The sequence below is a fragment of the Ovis aries genome, chromosome 3 (assembly GCF_016772045.2).
Source record: "Ovis aries strain OAR_USU_Benz2616 breed Rambouillet chromosome 3, ARS-UI_Ramb_v3.0, whole genome shotgun sequence".
Classification (NCBI taxonomy): Eukaryota; Metazoa; Chordata; class Mammalia; order Artiodactyla; family Bovidae; genus Ovis; species Ovis aries.
The window spans coordinates 84945003-84964241 of NC_056056.1; the positions used below are offsets into that span (position 1 = coordinate 84945003).

General features: G+C 38.0%; 2 protein-coding genes across 9 annotated transcripts in view; both read left to right on the top strand.

Annotated features, from left to right (window-relative positions):
* Window positions 1-9668, top strand: part of MAP4K3 (mitogen-activated protein kinase kinase kinase kinase 3) — a 188464-nt gene extending 178796 nt beyond the window's left edge. For 7 of the 8 annotated variants that reach the window (XM_027966908.3, XM_027966910.3, XM_027966909.3 and 4 more), the window contains 3 exons: window positions 3158-3228; window positions 7530-7585; window positions 8240-9668. In XM_027966908.3, the coding sequence (XP_027822709.1) occupies window positions 3158-3228; window positions 7530-7585; window positions 8240-8327 (215 nt within the window). In that variant the 3' untranslated portion in view covers window positions 8328-9668. The remainder of the gene's footprint in view (window positions 1-3157; window positions 3229-7529; window positions 7586-8239) is intronic. The other variant, XM_060412247.1, reaches the window with a different exon arrangement.
* Window positions 9669-13698: 4030 nt separating this feature from the next.
* CDKL4 (cyclin dependent kinase like 4) overlaps window positions 13699-19239 on the top strand; it is a 55707-nt gene continuing 50166 nt past the window's right edge. Inside the window, exon 1 of the mRNA XM_004006004.6 lies at window positions 13699-13768. The gene's annotated coding sequence lies outside the window, so the exon portion shown is untranslated. The remainder of the gene's footprint in view (window positions 13769-19239) is intronic.

A 19239-nucleotide genomic window follows, 5' to 3' on the forward strand; every position in this document is an offset into this window, starting at 1 on the left:
TTTTTAAATATAGGGTATAATGAATATGAGGTATTAGTCTTTGCTTTTACATATTCCCTAAAATAGTTTAACAACGTTGATATAATCGGTAAGTAATGTTGTCTTCCCTACAGATTGGGCATTTTCAAAATAAATAATTAAATATTGTTATTCATAACCTAGTTATGAATTTCCATTTTCTTGAGACTCCTGTAGAGTTCCCCATAAGTGCTTTACAATTTAGTATAGTCTATTATTTTTGCTGTTATGTCTGCTGATCACAGATCCTTAAGTATATGGAATTTCCTTCTTGCTATTTTTACATTATGCTTGATAAGAATTTTTTCTGGAAAAAGATTTCTTACAGAATCAGTATTCTAAAATGATTGCATTCAGGAAAAATAGGGTAAAATGACCATAATAGAGAGAATGCTGATGAATATGAATGGCAGTTAATTTAGCTGTACACTGGTTTTTCTGGTGTCCTTTATCAGCAAAGATCCTTGCATGTATATGCATTAGCAGAAGGTAAGGGCCAAGGGCAGATAGTTCATTTGTCTTATTCTTGGTCCTATTTTTAATCTTTCTCCCCAAAAGAATGCCTGTCTCCAACAAGCAGACACTGATGATAAGTCAGTTTTGAGGGACGTCTGCTCAAAATGTTCAAATGGAATCCATACTTAAAAACACATGGCCAGGTCAAAAAAAAGGCAAAAAACCAGAAACTCAAAGTGATATGCCCTCATGAACGGTAAAGAAAACTAGCGGTGTCCCACCGAAGATGGGGAACAAGAGCCAGGCATGTTGTTTGAACCACCTGCTAATTAAGACTCCGCACATAAGGCCTGGTGGCTTTATAGGGGATTTTTATCCACTGTTAAAAGAAGAAATAGTCCCTGTCCTGTATACAAACTGCTTCAGACTGTAGACAAGAAAGGAATGCAGAATAAATCAGTAACACTCACTTCAGTTCAATCACTCAATCATGTCCAACTCTCTGTGACCCCAAGGACTACAGCACACCAGGCTTCCCTGTCCATCACCAACTCCTGGAGCTTGCTCAAACTCATTTAGCACTGTTGATAGTGAAATCAGTTAAATTATGGAGAAAACACAGTTTCCCAATCTCATGGAAACAGATTTTGGAAAATTTATATAAAATACTAGCAAATAGAATTGCATATCATCAAATAGTAGACTTTATCTCAGAAAAGCAAAAGTAGTTCAGCAGCAGAAAATTTATTTGTGTATAGCACATTAAAAGCCAAAAGTTACATAACTCTTCAGTAGATGCACAAAAAGCATTCAGTAAAATCTAAGTCATTCTTGGTTTTTTAAAAAGACAACATTTTAGAAATTATCAGTAGAAGGAAATGTCCTTCATCTGGTACAGCCTATTAAAAGTATCATTTAATGGTTAAACTGATTCCCATTATACTAGATAATGAGATAAGGAGGTTTGCTATCATCATATTACAACACAGTCTCATTAGACTATGAAAAGGGAACTATGAGGATTAGAAAGAAATAAGCAAAATATCTTTTTTTGCTGATGGTATGATTATCTACTAGAATATACAACTCTAAACTAAACCAGTAAAAAAATTCAAAATTGCTAGATATGAATAACATAGATGGATAGCTTTCTGACATGCCAGTTAGATGCATAGGAATAAATGTAGTCAAACACGTGTAAGATCATTATCTAGGAAATTCCAAGTTATCTTTTAAAAGCGTAAAGGAAGATTTGAACAAATGAGCTACACCATGTTGAGGTATAGGAAGACTAAATATGGGAAAGATGTTAGTTCACAAATTAATCCACACATGCAATGCATTTGCAGTTAAAAAAAAAAAAAACCAGTAAGGTATTCTTGTGCTGCTTGATAAGCTGATCTTAAAATCCATAAGGATGAGCCAAAGGCCAAGAGTAGTAAAATAAATTTTGATGAACACTTGCCCTGCTTGATATTGAACCTTACTGTGAAGCCATAGTGGTTAAGACAGTGTGGGATCAGCACAGGGATAAATGGAAGAATGGAACAGAAGGCTCAGAAGTAGAGCTACATGTAATTGGGTATTTATATCATATGTCAGTGGGGAAATGATGTTTGGTTCAACAGATGATGCCAGTACAGTTTGTTATCTGCAGGAAACAAATTAAGAATCTTCACTGAATATACACCAAAATATATATTAAATATTTAATACAGAAAGCAAAACTAGAATTTTTAGAAGGCACATATCCCAGTCATTCTATTTCTAGGTGTCCACTCCAGAGGCAGGTTTGCACACGTATGTAGGGAGAGGCACAGGAACGTTTAGGGCTTCCCAGATGGCGCTGGTGGAAAAGAGCCCGCCTGCCAGTGCAGGAAGCTTAAGAGACATGGCTTCGATCCCTGGGTTGGAAAGACCCCCAGGAGGAGGGCATGGCAACCCACTCCAGTGTTCTTGCCTGGAAAATGCCGTGGACAGAGGATCCTGGCAGGCTATAATCCATAGGGTCTCACAGAGTCGGACACAACTGAAATGGCTTCATATGCACGCATGCACAAGAATGTTTATTGCAGCATTGTTTGTAATAACAAAAAAAATTAGAAACGTCATCTGGTTCCTCACACTAAATACATGAAATTTGGAAACATACAATATAAAGTTCACTGATCATGTGAACTCACTGTGTTCTAATAGTAAAAATATGCCTGAGAACAACAGATACCAAATTCATAAGGTGGTTATCTCGGGGAGGGAGGAAGGAAGGGTTGGAATGGAACTAGAGGAGCATATAGGGATGCTGGCAGTATTCATTTTTATTTAAAACAAAGAACAAATATGGGGAAATGTTAGGATTTAAGTGTTGAATGGTAGATACGTGTGTTTTTGTCATTCTCTTATTTTTCTGTATGTTTCAGATATTTTCACAAAACAAAACTTCCTAAAGCAAAAAATATTTTCAGTGAATTTTCTTTTTCTTACCAAAATATGAGTCAGTTCAATAAAGTATTTATGCTGTTATACTGTGTAGTATGTGGTGTGGTAAAGATACCATTATAAATCTGGAATGATTAGCAGTTATTAATTGAAATATTGTTATTCAGGGTAGAAAGAGGGGTGAAATGATGCTTATTGGTTGAACTTTTGTACTATTAACAGTAACTGAGCTGTTCTTGCCTGTTAGTTTGCCTACAAGACAGTGTGCTAGCTTTCTGGAAACATGGAATGCAAGGTAGAAGTTTTAGATCTAATGAGGTAAGTGATCTTTTTAAAAATTACAGCCATTAAATAGTCCTGTCAGTTCAGTTCAGTCACTCAGTCGTGTCCGACTCTTTGCGACCCCATGAATCGCAGCACATTATATAATCCAAAGAACACAGAGGAAAAAAAAAAAAAAAACAACAATGTCAATGGTATTTGCAATGAACAATCTAAAATGAAATTGAGAAAATAATTCAATTGCAATAGCATCAAAAGAATAAAATACTGAAAAATAAGTTTAACAAAAGACATGTAAACTTGTACTCTGAAAACTATTAAACAATATTGAAGGAAATATGAAAGAGTCTAAGTTCAGTTCAGTTCACTCGCTCAGTTGTGTCCTACTCTTTGCGACCCCATGAACTCTGCACACCAAGGCCTCCCTGTCCATCACCATCTCCTGGAGTTCACTCAGACTCACATCCATCGAGTCCGTGATGCCATCCAGCCATCTCATCTTCGGTCGTCCCTTTCTCCTCCTGCCCCCAATCCCTCCCAGCATCAGAGTCTTTTCCAATGAGTCAACTCTTTGCCTGAGGTGGCCAAAGTACTGGAGCTTCAGCTTTAGCATCATTCCTTCCAAAGAACACCCAGGACTGATCTCCTTCAGAATGGACTGGTTGGATCTCCCTGCAGTCCAAGGGACTCACAAGAGTCTTCTCCAACACCACAGTTCAAAAGCGTCAATTTTTCAGCGCTCAGCGTTCTTCACAGTCCAACTCTCAACATCCGTACATGACCACAGGAAAAACCATAGCCTTGACTAGACGGACCTTAGTCAGCAAAGTAATGTCTCTGCTTTTGAATACTATCTAGGTTGGTCATAACTTTTCTTCCAAGGAGCAAGCGTCTTTTAATTTCATGGCTGCAGTCACCATCTGCAGTGATTTTGGAGCCCCAAAAAATAAAGTCTGCCACTGTTTCCACTGTTTCCCATCTATTTCCCATGAAGTGATGGGACTGGATGCCATGATCTTCGTTTTCTGAATGTTGAGTTTTAAGCCAACTTTTTCGCTCTCTTTCACTTTCCTCAAGAGGCTTTTTAGTTCCTCTTCACTTTCTGCCATAAGGGTGGTGTCATCTGCATATCTGAGGTTATTGATATTTCTCCCAGCAATCTTGATTCCAGCTTGTGTTTCTTCCAGTCCAGCGTTTCTCATGATGTACTCTGCATAGAAGTTAAATAAGCAAGGTGACAGTATACAGCCTTGACGTACTCCTTTTCCTATTTGGAGCCAGTCTATTGTTCCATGTCCAGTTCTAACTGTTGCTTCCTGACCTGCATACAGATTTCTCAAGAGGCAGGTCAGGTGGTCTGTATTCCCATCTCTTTCAGAATTTTCCACAGTTTATTGTGATCCACACAGTCAAAGGCTTTGGCATAGTCAAGAAAGCAGAAATAGATGTTTTTCTGGAACTCTCTTGTTTTATCCATGATCCAGCGGATGTTGGCCATTTGATCTCTGTTTCCTCTGCCTTTTCTAAAACCAGCTTGAACATCAGGGAGTTCACAGTTCACGTATTGCTGAAGCCTGGCTTGGAGAATTTTGAGCATTACTTTACTAGCATGTGAGATGAGTGCAATTTGTGCGGTAGTTTGAGCATTCTTTTGCATTGCCTTTCTTTGGAATTGGAATGAAAGCTGACCTTTTCCAGTCCTGTGGCCACTGCTGAATTTTCCCAATTTGCTGGCATATTGAGTGCAGCACTTTCACAGCATCATCTTTCAGGATTTGAAACAGCTCCACTGGAATTCCATCACCTCCACTAGCTTTGTTCGTAGTGATGCTTTCTAAGGCCCACTTGACTTCACATTCCAAGATGTCTGGCTCTAGATGAGTGATCACATCATCATGATTATCTGGGTCGTGAAGATCTTTTTGGCAAATTCTACATCACAGAGTTTTCTTTAACTTTGGAAAATTCCTGATTGTTGCAACGAAATGTTACATTTTCTGTATTCAGTGATAAATTCAAGTGCGCATACATTATAGCCCCCTCTCTCTGTCCATTAAGTCAAACAAGTTCAGTGCGTTATTTTATGTGCTTCCAGATGAGCACCCTTATATTCAGAACAGGAGCTTCCTAAATACTGCTAAAAGTGAGCTAGCTCTGATATTCTTTCAACTTTCCCAGACCATCACCTGGAGCAAGAGTGCAGATGCGGGCTTTCTCTGTCCCCGCAGCACCTTTTCTACTTTGTATTTCAGAAAAATGACTAGTGAAGGCTCCAAGTAAAGGGTTTTCTTCCTTTCTTAATTTAACTCCAAGTCATACGATGTATTCTGGGGAAGGCAATGGCACCCCACTCCAATACTCTTGCCTGGAAAATCCCATGGATGGAGGAGCCTGGCAGGCTTCCGTCCATGGGGTCGCTAAGAGTCAGACACGACTGAGCGACTTCACTTTCACTTTTCATTTTCATGCATTAGAGAAGGAAATGGCAACCCACTCCAGTGTTCTTGCCTGGAGAATCTCAGGGACGGGGGAGCCTGGTGGGCTGCTGTCTATGGAGTCACACAGAGTCGGACCCGACTGAAGCTACTTAGTAGCAGCAGCAGCAGCCTACGACGTATTCAATTCAGTTCATCATTTATGCCAGAAAGTGCTGGTGTTATAACATGAGCAAGACTTGGTACTCGTCCCTTAAAATATTACAGGCAAGTAAAATCATCCTGAGTTCTTTCAGTAACCCCACACCAGTCTCAATAGTAAGACTTCTACTTGAGCATTGGAGGGAAAGGAAAACATTAGGTGCCTTGAGTAAGAAAATAGGTTATTTGTCTCTTAAACTGTTATGCATTAAGCTCAGAGCATTTCTCCTGACCAGTAAACGGTACTGGTAGAATGATCATGAGTATAGATTTCAGAGAAGATCCTGGGGTTCAATCTCACTTTTCCTCTTCAGTAACTGTGTGACCTTGGCACTTCACTTCTCTTTGCCTGTATTTTTTCATCTGTGAATTGAGGATAACAGTATAGTACTTACCTCATAGGGTTGCTAAGATTAAACAAAAGGAAATAAGTAATGTGCTTGGCATAATGCCTAGCCTATGGTACGTATTCAAGAAAGGTGGCTGCCAGTATGTTTCCAGGAGTTATTCCCACAAGAGGGCTCACCTCTCAGGAAGATTTTTTTTAATCACCTGAGGAAATGGAACCTAGAGATAAGAATAGTCAATAGCTAATAAACACCAGACAGAGAAAGAAAAGCATTGTAGGCTGGATAGAAGAGAATGATTTTTAAAAAATTAGTTCGTCCCAAAATATCCTGAGGTACTTTTTCAGACTGCTTAGATACCCCTTACTAAATACAACCCCTCCAAAAATGGTCTGTCCTTTAAGTAGGCAAATCCCAAAATACATTGACAGTGATGATGAACTGCTGCTATTGAAGTGAGCATGTTAGATCCTTCAGGCGTGCTGAGTTACGAAAGAAGTCAAGAATCACTGCTGTTTCCAGAATAATTTTATTTTCAAAATCAAATTGTTTTTTTCAGCCTACCAGATTTTGGGGGGAGGCTACTGCCATTATAATTGGGAATGTTTTGCATTTAATAAACAATAAGCAGTGGGTTCATCTTTCTCCTGTAGACTTATTCTTAACTCCCCAACTGGTACTTGTTCACATTGAGGACTTCTTTAAAGATGTATGCCATCAGAAAATATTATTTCAGGAGACTAAGAAAGAAATGGGAAAGAGAATTGTTACCTACTGAGCATTTCCTTAACTAGGCATTAAACCCACTAATACTTAAAAGAATATGCAAGATACCACTGAAAGGTGGATACTGTCTGTCCCTTTTAGCAGAAGATAAACCACTTCCAACAAGTTACATACCTTTTGCAGTTGTCACTACTCGTAGGTGGGAGAACTGGGATTGAAACTGGAATCATGAGTTTGTCCCGTCACACTACACTGCAGCCTTTTAAGTGGAAGGACCAGATACAAGGGCCTTACTGCTGCGAGAGCCTTGCTGTTAGCATTAGGGTAACTGATAAGAGGTTTCTGATAAATAAAATGGACTCGGTGCTTTGCTTTTAAATTTTTCCCTGGGAGCCTGTATTCCATTTACTACTTTCATGTTTTATGATCGATTCAAAATCAGCCATACTTTCCCTAGACTAACAAATGGACATACCTGTGCGCTGACTTAAGAAAGTTAATGGTCATACAGGGGTTCCGTTTCCATCTTAGGAATTATATTTCTTTTCTATAGAGTTATAAATTAAATGCCCATGTAAAATTCTGTATCTTTCATTTCAGAAGTTAAATTGGTATTTTCATTGAACAGGTAACACAAGAAATTTCAGATAGCACAAGAATTTTCAGACTACTTGGATCTGACAGGTAGGAAAAGTGGTTGTATTAAATACATAGTTCTAAACATGTTTTATAAATCCAGCATAAAACTAGTTTCTTTTTCAAGAGAACTGGAATTTCTGCAGTAATATATTTTATGCTATAAGTATTCACAGAAAGTTAAGAAGCCTTTGACAATGGGCCTGATCTTCCAAGTAACAGGAATGCATAGATGTTGTCAGTACTAGTTTTGCATTAAACATAATATCTCAAATATGATTTACAACACAAGAAAGAGGAAATACCATATGCTAGCAAACAAAAGTTTTCAGTTATAGTACCAAATAGGATTTGGGGTTCTATCTGATTTATTTTCTGACTCTTGAACTACGCATTGTTTTTAGAATTCATAATAAGAATTAAGTTCCCCCTACTTATTCCTAGTTATAGGTTTTACCCCCTCTGGCTCTTAGAACAACACTGGCTTAGAAGAGAGTGGTGGGCAGCAAAATTACTTCCCAAAGCTAGAACTGCCTCTTTAATCATAGTGATTTGCAAATGATTTCTGCCCACATAGCAAATAAGCAGCATTTATTAGAGGCATATAATGAAGAAGCAGTGGAAAAATTTTCTGGTAACATTAGTTTGTAAGAATAACTTTGTTTTGTTATATGTTTTTTATGTGTTTGTTTACTATTTTAGGGTCGTGGTTTTGGAAAGTAGGCCAACCGATAACCCCACAGCAAATAGCAATTTATACATCCTGGCGGGTCATGAAAACAGTTACTGAGAAATGTGCTTTGACAGTTAACGATAGAAAGAAAGAACACTACCACTGCAACATTATCGGATGCTTGAAGCTGTACAAAAGCGCAGTTACCTGGCTTCAGTTACTTGTAATTTATTGTGGCATGAGACAAGATGGGGCAATTTTTTGTTTTAAGTGGTATGGATATATTTAGCATATTGAACCACACAAGTGCTTAATTCATTGTTAAGTAATCTTTGTACATATAGGCAGTATTTTTCTGTGAAACTTCATATTGCTGAAGACACACACTAAGAATTTATGTAGATAATGTACTTTTATGAGATGTACAAGTAAATGTCTTATCTGTACAGATGTAAATGTTGAAACTGCAATTGGGATTAATATTTTAAGAATTCTTTAGTATATTCTTGGGTGTGGCTATATTACAAAATGGGATGCTGGCAGTGAAACCATACCTTTAACACTATTGTATTTTTATTATATGTAATTTAGTAATATGAAGATAAATCTTGTAACTTTTAAAATTGTAATGGAGGCTGTAATCATTTTATAATCTTGTTTTTAATTTTAATGCAAGTACACTGGTGTGTTTATATTTGCACAAAGTATTGATATGTGATGTATTAAGTCACAAAAGTAAGCTGTGACATTGTCAATATGCATTTGGCTCCACAACATCTTTTTTAAATGTATTTGGATTGTTTTCTATGTGAAACAAACCAATTAACCCCTTGTTGTAGTAACTGGTCTTTTTTATATTTCAGAAGAATCCTATAAGATTGCTTGTCTCTGCTTAAAAACAATACCTTTGAAAAATTTTTGAATCACAGAATAGCGGTACCGTGATGTAGCACTGCATTGTCTGAGTTACAGTATGCACAGAGTATGTTAGCATTATCAGAGAGTCCACACTAAACATTTCATAGAATCACTTTGAAGAACTATAACATTCCATAGAGCGAATCAGTTCAAATTTCTAGTGGAATTTTTACTTTTGTTGGCCTTATTTTATGATCATTTTCATGTTTCTTTTGATTTAGAGTATTAACACTTGGCCAAAATAATTTAGTTACTACCTCATATAAACAACATAATGGTTACTACACATCACAGGAACTTAGTTTTGGTTAAAGTCATTTTTGATTGCTTTTTTCCCAGTGGAATATGTATATACCAAGTTTTAGAAAAATGCACACTTTGGGCTCTTTTTTGGTATATGTTCTTTATATTTTAATGTGAGTATATACACAAAGAACCAACTAAATTGTGATTTGTGGTCTTCATTTATTTTAATTGACAATGCTTTTAAATATGTTCCTGATTGTACATAGTGTAAAATAAATATGTTTTTTAACATGCTGTTGTATAGTAGCTTGTCATCTGGCTTAATCTGTATATAGTAAGATTAAAACATATTAAGGAGAAAAATGTTTTTAATTACGCTGCATTAAGTCCTTAAGTAACCATTGTGATCCTTCAGATCTTGATATTTTTATTTGATCTGTCATCTAAATTTCATAAAGGAGTACTATTCTCACATTTGAAGGCTCTTCAACTTTCTGATCAGGAAAATCACAACGTTATAATTTTTTAGTTGGAGAAGTCGGCAAACTGCATTCCCGAGCCAATGCTGCTTAATGCCTATCTTTATAAGTGAAATTTAATAGGACAAATACATTTACATGTTGTCTATAGCTGCTTTCACCAAAAAAAAAAAAAAGACAGTTTTCCCCCCAAAAGGAACATGACCCACAGAGCCTAAGATATTTACCATCTGACCATTTATAGAAAGAGTTTGCTGACTCCTGGGTAGAGAAAGGAAAGGAGAATGCTGAGGAATGCAGTTCTGAAGGCAAGGAGGGCAAAGTTAGATGTAGGAAAAACGAGTTGGGGACTGAGAGGTGACATTTCAACTCTTGTTAATGCTTCTACCTGTTATTATGACCTTGGATAATCTCCTTGACTCCAGAACAGTTTCCTTATCTAAAACTGACTTCTAAATCTTAGAGATGTTAAAAATCATAGCAGTTGTGTATATTTATCACTTTGCCCAAATACATTGTGACTAATCTTAGCATTAATTACAATGATTGTTTTAAGGCTTCCTTGATGGCTCAGACATTAAAGAAATGCAGGGAAACCCAAGTTCAATCCCTAGGTCAGGAAGACCCACTAGAAAAGGGAATGGCAACCTATTTCAGTATTTTTGCCTGGGAAATCCCATGGACAGAGGAGCCTGGTGGGCTATAGTCCTTGGAGTCGCTAAGAGTCAGACACGACTGGACAACTAACACAGTGACTGTTTTAAAAACAAATCTTTAGCAGTATAACATGATCATCAGTTTGTTGAAAAACAGATTTCATGGAAAAGATTTTTAAGAAATCAATATTCTGTCCTTGGCATTTATTGATCAGGTTGTTGATCCTTTACCTGGGCCACATATTTCTAGTTTCCAAATCCTGTAAATTACATAAAGGGTCACATCTCAAAAAAAAATACAACCTTCACATTTAACTGTCAAAGCATTTCAAAATATTTCCAGAAGATAAAGTATACAATTGGTTGTGTGTTACACATAGGCTTTTTAAAACTACAGACCCCTGGAATCAGTCTTTGAGGAAAGGGCTCAGTAACCATATTTTTATGAAATTATACAAATGACTCTGATGTACAGTGCTTCATGAGAACCACTGGCCTGATGTTGAACTTAAATCAGTGTTTCTGAGCATGATCCAAGTATCCCTTGACTGAGAAAGAATAATCAGTGGTGACAGTCAAGAACGCAAATTTGAGGGCTCCTCCTACCAACTTTTGATTGAGAATCTTTATTTAGTAAACAGGAAGCGTCGCTAACTGAAATGCTGGGAAAGACTTGATTTCATTGAAGTTCAGAGTTGTCTATCTTGTGAGCTAGTTTCTTGGACATTGGTGTTGAAAATGGTACCAACTGTTTCTAGGCCTTATTGGCATCATTCATCTTGCTAGTATGTTACTGATTTCAGTAGAGACCAGGAAATAAAGGACAGGCATCACTTTTCACCATTACTAATAGATGAAAGTGTGCTATACTACATAGTGGGTAAACACTGAAGAGTATTACATGAGGGAATATAATAATAAGTGCCCAATGAATGGGTTCGTGCTATTCCACATATTTTCCATAGATTCCACAGATTCCATATTTTCCACAGAGTCTCCCATGGAAGCCCCAAAACAGCCCAATGAGGTAAGTATCGTTAATGCCATATTACAGATGAAGAAACTAAGGCACCGAAAGATTAAATAACTTGCCCAAGAATATAGCTGGGAAATAGTGGAGCTAGGATTAGAACCTAGGCACTTGGTTCAGAGTGTATACTCTCAACTACTATGCTAAACTATGTACTACACAGAATATATGCAGTATATCCACTACCCTCTGAAATACACTCTAGCCATTTCTGCCCTGAAATTACACTTACTTTCTCTAGGAATTGGATTTCAGAATCTGATTTTCATGGGTCTCTTTGCAGCAAAAGAAATTAACTTTCTGTCTTTCAGTTTTTCCCTTTATCAAAAAAGATTTTCCTTATTCAAAGTGTTTTGTTTAAGAATAAAAGGATTTGCATATAATTGATTTTACCGTTAAACCTTATGAAACACATCTAGCCAAAACTCATTACAAAGACTTGACTTTTCAAGTTTCCTCTGGTGAGATAATTGTTTAACCAACAAACATTGATCATTCACAGTGGGTCCAAGTGCTTTACTGACACTGGGGAAAAGATAGAAGATCATCATTCCCAATACTCCAGGAGCACATTTGGATGAATAAATAGATTTGAAGAACAATACAAAAGGCTGTGCCTAATTCTGCTCTGGGAAAAGAAAAGCCTTTATAGAATGTTATATATAAAGCAGGTTGTTAATAGATGAGTTTATCAAGTGCAGAAAAAAATCAGGGTAGGGAGCTGTAGGCTAGACTAAGGCATCTGCAAAAATGCTGCTTATTCAAAGAATAGTGGCCTTAAATACAGTTGAGCTCAGGGTGTGTGGAGCAGAGTAACAAGACATGCTAACATGCTACTGCCAAGCAGGGATGGGCCTATTTGTGAAGAGCTTCCTATTGAGAAGAGTAGTTCTAATAGTCAACAGTTAGAGAAACTGCAGAGATTAAATGCCACGATGAAAACAGCCATTGGCAAAAAGCCTTCCCTGGCAGTCCAGTGGTTAAGACTCCATGCTTCCAATGCAGGGGTGCAGGCTTTGATCCCTGGTTGGGGAACTAGGATCCCACATGCCGTGTGATGTGGCCAAGGACAGAAAATAGGCCTTGGGTCTGCACCTAAGGTGATGTGATCTCTTGTATCCTTACTGGGAAAATTACCTAGATAGCATAATGAGGGTTAAAATGATAGAGAAATAAGCTGATACAAGCTTAAGGAGATTTGAGTTCAGTGGGATTATGTTTGGTCTTAAAGGCAAAGGAGGTAATAAAAGTTTCTGTTTTTATTTTTGTCTCTGTCTTTTGTTTCTAAAGATGGGCAGAGATTAGAGGATATGTCTCAGCAAATGAAGGAAGTGGAGAATTGAAGATAGAGAAGAAAAAGGAAGAAGAGTTACCTCTGAGTGAATCAGAGAAGAATCGACATCCTAAATCTGGGCATGATGAGGGAGAATTTTACTGAGGCCAAAGTGTGTATGTGCTCATTTACAACATAGAGTTAGTGTTCCCATGTTCATCTTGTAAACAAGAGTAGACTTTAGCAAAAATTATCTTTTTCCAGTGTTAGTACCTATGACCCCATATAGCATTCATCACATTACTTGTTTGCTTGACTTGCTTTCCTACTGGGTGGCAAACATGTCTTTCACGCTGAATCAGCCCCACATAATAGTAACAATGCTTGCTGAATTATCAAAACAGCAGCGATGGACCGCAACTAATAGATAAAGCTACTTGTTACGGAAAAGCCTTAAATCTGCTGAGAAGCTATGTGGACACTAGGAGGAACGATTAAGAATAGAGGATCTGGCCACCTCAAGATCTATGCCCAGGTAGGGAAACGGCCTACTGTAACTTCAATGCTTGTATGGGCTAACTTTTAGTGTTCCTGAGGCCTGGGATAGAAACAGTACTTGGTGTGATCGCAATGTTCTGGAAAAGTTAAAACGTTTCCCAAGTGCTTCCTTCAGGGCAGCTTAAAAAGGGTTCTGGGAGGAAAAACTGCTGCTGCGTTCACACTCTGCTGTTAAAAGCTGGCCCACAGGTGACCCACCGGTATGCTGAACCCAGGCCGCGAGTTTCCCTGCGGCGGGCGCCGGGGGAACCCGCTCCGGAAGCCGCCCTGCCCTGCGCCGCCTGAGCGTCCGGTTGCCCTGGAGACGCCGCGCGGGGGCTGCCTACGCACAGCGCCCAGCGCCGGAGTCGCTGCGCTGGGGCCGCTAGAGGCTGCGTCGCCGTCGCCCCGTCGGAGCCGTAAGTGCGGCGGTCGGGAGGCAGATGGGTCCGTGCCGGGGGGCGATGGAGAGAGAAACAGGGTCTGGATGGAGGCTCCCAGAGAAGGGAAAGCTCCCTGAGACGAGGGGGGCGGGGCAGCCTTCCAGATTGGCCTACTCAGAGGAATAGACAAGGATGGGAGAGGGGCCAGAGGCGACGGGTGGCGCCAGCCGACTGTACGACCCACCCGGTGCGGCCCCCGGGACAGCGGAGCGGCTGTGCTTGGGGAGAGCGACCCCTGGCGTGGCCGAGAAGCTGGACTGTCATTAAATGTATGGTCGAGACTAGTTTAGAAGCCTGGAAATCAAGTGGATTATGCCAGTCTTTCAGATCTGTTATGTGTTCACATGAAATGTGAGGCCTTTAAACAAAGTTCGTTTCTTGGATTATGTGAACGATGTGGTCTTTGGTTTCCTGGGGTGCTCTTAGTTAATCCTGCTGTACTGTCACGAAGACAAGTTTTTAAACGGGTGTGTGTACTTTTGAAGTTCTGCGATATGGTATGATGTTTATAAGACAGATGGAGAATGGTTTTATAGCCCATTTTTTTGGTCAGTTTTATTAAATATAAGTACATGTTTGTTGCATTGCAAATAATAACAGCGTAGCGAACTGTGACTTTTAGCCTGTAGAATCTGTAACTGGTCTGTCCTGGCCTTGAAAGGGTCTCCTTACTCCCCTCTTCGTAATTAGGAAATTAATATGTTTTTTCACCCCATTTCCTCTCCCTTTCTTAATTTTGTTTTCCTTCTCTCAGTATTTTCTTTAAAGGCTGGCTTGAACCCTGGTGACCTGCCTTGTGAGACAATCATGGCAAATAACCTGCCCCTAAATGTTTTCTTAGTTTGTATGTGCAACCTTTTGCAAATCCTCAAGACTAAGAAAGATAAATAGAACATTTTCAAAGAATTTAATGATCCGCTCAAGTATCTACCTGTCTGTCTCATATTCACCAGTCGGCCCAAGTCTGTACCTGTTTTTGCCTTTGTACACAGAATTTCTTTAATAGTCAAACATTTGGTAAATAAGCCAAGAGGTACATAGGTTCAGATTGAAGGTGACTAATGACTGAAAAATATTCTCTGCCAGTTGCTTCTATTCACTGCAAATAACTGTCTCACTGTTTAATACTGATTTCTTGCCCAGGTACTATATTAACCAAAGGGTGTTACTGCTTTTGTTTAAAGCAGAAAGGTACATATTTAGTGGAAAGGTTAGCAAATAAAATTACGATATGACTGCAACAGACAGGTCGAGCACCTACTGTGTGCCAGACAGTGGGCAAACAAAGTACCTCAAGTGTAGTAAATAATGTGTAAAAAAGGAGTGGGAAAGTTGTTAACTCAGTATGTGTGGAGAGAAAGGGCTTGCCTTTGGGGATCAGGGAAATGATAAGTAGAAAAGGCATTTGAGTTGAACTGCAAAAGATGAAAAGGGTTTGGGGGTCAAACCTTCCAAGAAGCGTGTAAGCAGAGACTGAGAGACTTGACAGTGTTTGGGGAAAAAATCTGAGACGCACTTGGGGGAAGGTACATTGGGTCCAGTGTTGAAAGGACTGTAAATACCATACTACAATTTGAACTTTATTCTGTGACAGTAGAAGCCATAGCCATTTTTGAGAAAGGACGATATCTGATTATATTGATGTTTGAGAAAGATGTTTTGCTGTCATTGAACTAGATAGGCAGAAAAAAAGTGAGTTGACACTATAGTCCCCCTATATATAGGTTTCTAAAATAGCTCTATTTTGGTATAATAATTTCAAACCTGAAAGCATAGTACAATGAACTCCTATACATTTATATCCTTTAATTGTTTACATTTTGCTCTATTTTTTATTGCTTTCTTTCTCTTTGTGTGTGTGTGTATATATATATGCATATTAATTTTTCTGTACTGTTTGAGAGTACATTGTAGACATCATGTCCCTTTAAACAGTTTAATGTATATTTCCTAAGAACTGGGACATTATCTTATATAACCTCAGTAAAGATTACCAAAATCAGGAAATCTGATCTCTGACCTACAATCAATATTTAGGTTTCACCAGATATCCCAGGATGATTCTTTATAGTTACGTTTTTCCCCATTCCAGAACCAAATTCCAGATCACACATCACATTTCATTTTTTGCTTCTCTTCGCTCTCCTTCAGTCTGGAACAGTGCTTTGACCTTCGCCTTTCATGACCTTGATATTTTAAGAACACAAGCCAGTAGAATGGTCTTCAGTTTGGCTTTGTCTACTATTACCTTATAAATATATTCAGGTTTCCATTTTTTGGCATAAGTATCACCGAGGAGATCCTGTGTCCTTAGTGGCTCATATGACTCTCCTAGAAACTTCATGTAAATGGAATCATGTGTGTTCCTTGTATGCATGGCTTTTCTCACACAGCATTATGGGTTGTTTTTTTTTTTTAATGTAACACATTATAGCATGTATCAGTACTTTGTTCCTTTCTATTTTGTTTTTAATTTTTCTTGTAGTGTAATTGATTTACAGTATTGTGTTAGTTTCTTTGTTCTTTTCTATTACTGGTATTTTGAATTGAATGAAATGAATGGTATTTCATTGCATGGATACTCATTCATCAATTGATGGTTTGCTTTCAGTTTAGGACTCCTATGAATAATGATACTATAAATATTTCGGAAATTCTCTGGTGGTTCAGTGGTTAGGAATTAGTGCTTTCACTGCCGGGACCTGGGTCCATCCCTGGACCCAGCCACAAGGCACATCCCTTTAATTTCTTTTACTTGACTTATTGCACTGATGAGAACTTTCAAAACAATGTTAAGTCGTGGTGGTGAAAGCAGACATCTTTTTCTCAGTCTTAGGAGAGAAAGATGAAGCATGATGCTAACTGTAGGTTTTTCACAGATGTCCTGTAGGGAATTCCCTTCTAATAGAGTTTGTTGAGATTTTTATTGTGAATGGATGTTGGATTTTTGTCATATCTACTGACATGCTCACGTCCTTTGTTTGCCATATTAATATGATGTTTTACATTACTAATTTTCAGATATTAAAGTAACTTTACATTCCTGAGATAAATCCTTTGTAGTCATGGCATGCGTCCGCCTTATATGTTTCTACTAATTTTGTTGAGGATTCTTAAATCTATGAGAATAATGATCTATAGTTTTCTTGTGATTTCTTTTTCTGACTGTGTATCAAGGTTAATATTGGCCTTACAGAAGGGGCTGGGAAATGTTCTTTCCTCAGTTTTTTAGAACAACTTGTGAAGAGTTGACACTGATTCTTCTCAATGTTTGGTAGAGTTTATCTGTGAAGCCATCTGAGCCTGGACTTTTCTTTGTAGGTAGATTTTTAATTACCAATTCAATTTCTTTATTTTTTAAGGGTGTAATCAGGTGTATTTTTCCTTGAGTTAGTTTGATATTTTGTCTTTTTAGGTATTTGGTCAACCAAGGTATCTAATGTGGTTGCCTAAAGTTGTTCATAATATTCTCTGTTAATCTTCTTCTGTAGGGTGGTTCTGATTTTGGTAATTTTCCCTCCTTTTTTCTTAGTCCATCTAGATAAAAGTCCATTAATTTTATTGATCTTTTTAAAGAGCCAGTTTTTTGTTTTATTGATTTTTTGTGATTGTTTTTCTGGTGAAGAGTTGGTCAATGAGCATGTTGCTGTTCTCTTGTGTGTGAATCATTTTCTCTCACTGGTTTTGAGATGACCTCTTCATCTTTGGTTTCCAGAAGTTTGATTATGATTTCTAAGTATGGATCTCTTCACGTTTATCCTACTTGGGGATTTATTAAGCTTCTTGAATCTGTATTTAGTGTTCTCCATTACATTTAGAAAGGTTTTGGCCATTATTTCTTCGAATATAATTTTCTACCCCTTTGTCTCACTCTCTCTTTCTGAGAAATCTCATGACATGTATATTGGTACTTGATTTTTGTTCCAGAAGTGGCTTGAGGCTCTGTTCATCTTAAGGCTTTTGTCTCTCTTTCCAACTGGTCATTTTTTATTAACCTGTTATCAGATTTACTGATTCTGTCTTCTGCCATCTCAAATCTGCTGCTGAATCCATCTAGTGAATTTTTCATTTCAGTTATATCTTTTGACCCTAAAATTCCCATTTGGTTCTTTTTTATGCTTCTCATTCTTCTGTGGAGATCCCCTGTTTATCTGAGTCATTGTTGTCATATTCTCCCTTCATTATTTGAATTACTTGAATATATTTATAATAGCTGATTTTGAAGTCTTTGTCAGCAAAATCCATCCGCTCAGAATTCATTTTTATTGACTTTTTCCCAGAGTATAGGTGACACTTTCCCTTTTCTTAGCATGCTGCATAATTTTTTAATTGAAAACTGGACATTTTAGATAAATATTATCCAGAAATTCTGGATTCTGATTTTCTCCCCTGCGTTTTTGTTGGTTTTTTTAATGGGTTGATTTTTGTTTTTGCATTCTGCCTGTATTCCAGAGTCCATCTCCTCCCATATGTGTGGCTGCTAATGTTTCTGTTCAGTGTGTTTGTTTTTTAGCCTGGCTTTCTAGAATTCACCACTGTGTTGCAGAGCTTGGTGGTCGCCAATAATTTGGGCAGTGGTGGTACTCAGACATCTCTAGCCATAAGTCTTTCACCTCTTCTAGGAAATCAGTATGTGAGTTGAAGAGAGGATTTAAAATTCAATCAACCTCCAACCTACCAAGCTTTAACTTTTTTTAAGACCTTCTTCGATCTTCCACATATGTGTGGAAAGCTAATCTAGCCCCTCTATGGTTCTCTCATTTTTAGGATCTTCACATAAATCCCTGGCTAGTCTGCATGAGAACCGCATTTTCAGGCTTGAAAAACTGTTTTCTCTCCCCTTTGTTTCATATCAGTTCATAAGAATTTCACTGACATTGTCGTCACAGGTTTTCATCATCTGAGGTATATCAAGCACACCTCCTCGGGAGCAAGGCTGCTGGCTCATGGCCAGTCCACACTGGTCTTATTACTGCCCTCACTGAACTGGGGGGCAGGGGTAGAGGAGAGAATGATGAAAGCCTCAGGCAAGAAGCCACAGACCCCCACTGTTCTTAAGTAGACTTCTAGCAGCTTATCATAAATAAATACTTCCCCATTTGCTTTTTGCTTTTACTCAGTTTCCAGATCCTTAAAATCGTTGTTTTTTTTGTTTTTGTTTCTTGGACAATTTTGCTTAGTCTTATACTTGTGTTTTAGGAAGAATATTTGCCAATCTCTTTACCCCACCATAGTCAAAGTCTGAGCTCTTGTGCTTTTCTGTGGGATTTTAAAAAAAAAAAAAAAACTTCCTCTATTTCCTATGCTTAAACCAGTCTAGATTCTCAATCCCTAATTGGACAAATTTTGGTAAACTCTGTCTTTTGAGGAAATTATCCATTTCATCCAAGTTTTCATATTCTTTTGCATAAATGCCTGCAACATAGTCTCATGATCTTTTAAAAATT